Source organism: Phalaenopsis equestris, unplaced genomic scaffold (genome assembly GCF_001263595.1).
Source record: "Phalaenopsis equestris unplaced genomic scaffold, ASM126359v1 Scaffold225377, whole genome shotgun sequence".
NCBI lineage: Eukaryota > Viridiplantae > Streptophyta > Magnoliopsida > Asparagales > Orchidaceae > Phalaenopsis > Phalaenopsis equestris.
The window spans coordinates 124-2,905 of NW_018243422.1; the positions used below are offsets into that span (position 1 = coordinate 124).

The window sequence follows — 2,782 nt, forward strand, 5'->3', positions numbered from 1 at the left end:
CATTTATATGGCCTACGTAACCAACTATGCCTTACGTGGTCCACAACTCCCTATTACAACATATATGTCTAATTGATGCTCATAAAATAACAATCTTCGACCCACATGACCAACTATTGCCATGGTTATCAACTATGACTTCTACTACACTCACGGCATACCGTTACCTCCGTGGTAATCGACTATTACTTTTGCAGCTTGTTGTTGTCAATAACTACAATCGATTATAAATATTCAATTTTGTAATTTTATCTTCTTTAATTAAGAAGAAAAGTGGACATGCGTACTCACCATTCATAGTGAAATATTTTAGTTGGGCTCGACTCCATAATTTTTCACTTTTCACGGATTTTTCATATAAAAATTTGTAATGTCTCCATTGTTTATTTTTTTTTTCATATGACTGTGTGTTAAATTCTTGTAAAACACCAATGCGATAACTCATTACTTGACACTATAAATTTTAAGCGCAGGTTAATATACATACATATGTAACATATGTATATATATAGATAATTGATTAATGAACCAAAGTCCACTTCTTGACCACGATCCACTTTTTAAACATTCTCGGACGCCGTGAACAGAGCTTCACTGTGACCACGTCGCTCCTTCCCACGTGATCAGCAATGGAGAAAGCCCCAACCAAACAAGAGCGATAACTTCTCTCATCGGGATAAGCATGACTGCAAGAGCAGGAGAAGAAGAAGCAGGGGAACGGTGATTCCTTCATCAAGGCCATTTACACCCTTCCCTCTTACGACCGAGCAGAGCAATGAAAAGCCCTCTTAAAAGCCAGCAGATTACAGTCCTTATGTTTAATTATCCTCTCTTTTTCTAACTACCACTATCTCTCCACCTCTTTCCTGTCTTCCCATCTTCCCATCCCCTTCTTCTATATTTATACTTCTCCTCTTTCGTTGCTCGCTCCGTGCTGCAGAGTACAAATGGAGGTTGGCTCCAAGTTCTTATTTTTATACTTCTTTTTTACTCTGTTCTTGATAGGAAAGTTTAATATAGTTTTATTTGAATCGTTTTGTGCTGCAGGAGATGATGAGGTGGCAAATTCCTGCTTTTGGAAACTGGGAATACTACGACGATTTGGACATCTCTCACTACTTCGATTGTGTAGGCCATGATACTCTGTTTCCGCCATGTTTCTTCTGCGAGGAGGAGCTCTTCAAAGCTCCGGTAGCCATGCCGGTGAAGTATTCATATCCTTACGACGACCATTGCCGCCGAAAGGTCAGACCTTTGGAGCTCTCTTTGGTTTCTCTTTAGGTTTATGTTCGGATTTAGCGGATTTGTCAAGGTTTTTTTCTCTTTAATGGTTTGTTTCAGGTGAGGAAAAAAGTAAGCGGCGCTGGAGAGAATAAGCGCAGCAAGAAGGTGCAGGAACAGAGGAAGCAAGAAAGGGTCTGCAACGCAACGGCGGCGACGCCTAGAAGGCGCACGGCTCCCATGGCGGTGGATGAGGATTTGTACAAGATTCCGCCTGAGCTTCTCTATCCCAAGCGCAAGAGGAAGAAGGTGCTGAGGAGTCTGTTATCGGGTTGTATGGGCGTGGCCTGCATCCGCTGAGCTTGATGAAGAACAATTGGATCACAAAATTTGCTCTTTTGCGTGTTTCATTCATGTCCCTTTAAAAAAATTTGTTGCCTTGCAAAACCTGAAGTTTGCCTTGTTGATCGTACTTTTTCAATTTTGTCAAGCGTAATTTCTAATTTTGATGACGCCATTGATATGAATGGCAATTGGGACAAGTTTTGGCACCTTTTCTGGTTGGGTTTGAGTAAATTCTATCCCAATATGTTGGACTTAAAGGAGGACTGGCGAGCGCTCGTATGCGTGTCGTGTTCGGTGGGATGCTCGAATTTTTTTTCACATTGTCGGACGCAGGCTCTAAATTTATTTATTGTTTAGGTCAAACTGCTCGAATCAGGTTTGATCCGACTCAAAACTCATGATGAAATCTGACTCATCTAACTCTATTATTATGTGAGTCATATAAAATTTTCAAATTAATATATCTCAATTAATTAACCTAATTTGAACCTACTTTTTTTTTTCTTAATTTAGAGTAGTTATTTGGGCCAATGCTAATTTGTACGTCCTAAAAAATATTTGCTCGAGCTGCAAATATTTAATTATCTACACGAAATTCATATGAGGTGTCTTTCTAGGATAAATCAAATAATGTAAACGATGATCTGGTCTGACCAAATAAGTTCAAATTAAATACTGTGCTTCAAACATAATAAGAAATTTTGAAATATATTTTGCTAGGCCAAATGATCTTCAAATACGTTAAATTTATAGTCAAATCAATAGTTTCGATCAAAATGAATCCAATGACTCTAAGATTACTTAATTATGACATAATTAAGACATTTAATTACTCATAAAAAATCATGAGATCAAAATGATCACTTCGGATTGTACCAGTTAGTTGTTTGGATTAATGCGGTATTTGCAAACAAATGTTACTCTCAAAATTTGTCAATAGATCTGTTGCATGATGGAAGATTCACGACGGTAAAGTGATATTTAAAGTTTTAGCATTGCACGAAAATTCAACACATACAAATCGATAATAAAAAAGCAGCAAGATGAAACACCATGAGTATTAACATGAAAATATCCTATAAAGTGAAAAGTATTATGCGGTGAAACCCAATCAAAATGATCCACTATATAGTCGTAACTACATAAGTTCACTTTTCTCTTGAATTAAAGAAGTTAAAAAATCAAATCTTATAATTGCATATTTACATTTCTAGGC

General features: G+C 37.3%; 1 protein-coding gene across 1 annotated transcript; it reads left to right on the forward strand.

Annotated features, from left to right (window-relative positions):
* The first annotated feature begins 590 nt into the window (after positions 1 to 590).
* Positions 591 to 1,765, forward strand: LOC110037817. Its single transcript, XM_020742540.1, has 3 exons — positions 591 to 953; positions 1,048 to 1,245; positions 1,342 to 1,765. The coding sequence occupies exons 1-3, from the start codon at positions 948 to 950 to the stop codon at positions 1,579 to 1,581; spliced, it is 444 nt and encodes a 147-aa protein (XP_020598199.1). The 5' UTR covers positions 591 to 947; the 3' UTR covers positions 1,582 to 1,765.
* Positions 1,766 to 2,782: the final 1,017 nt, after the last annotated feature.

Excerpts from the sequence above, each read along its gene's own strand:
- LOC110037817 (XM_020742540.1), top strand. Across the intron at positions 1,246-1,341 it reads ACGACCATTGCCGCCGAAAG|GTGAGGAAAAAAGTAAGCGG; the intron begins GTCAGACCTTTG and ends GGTTTGTTTCAG.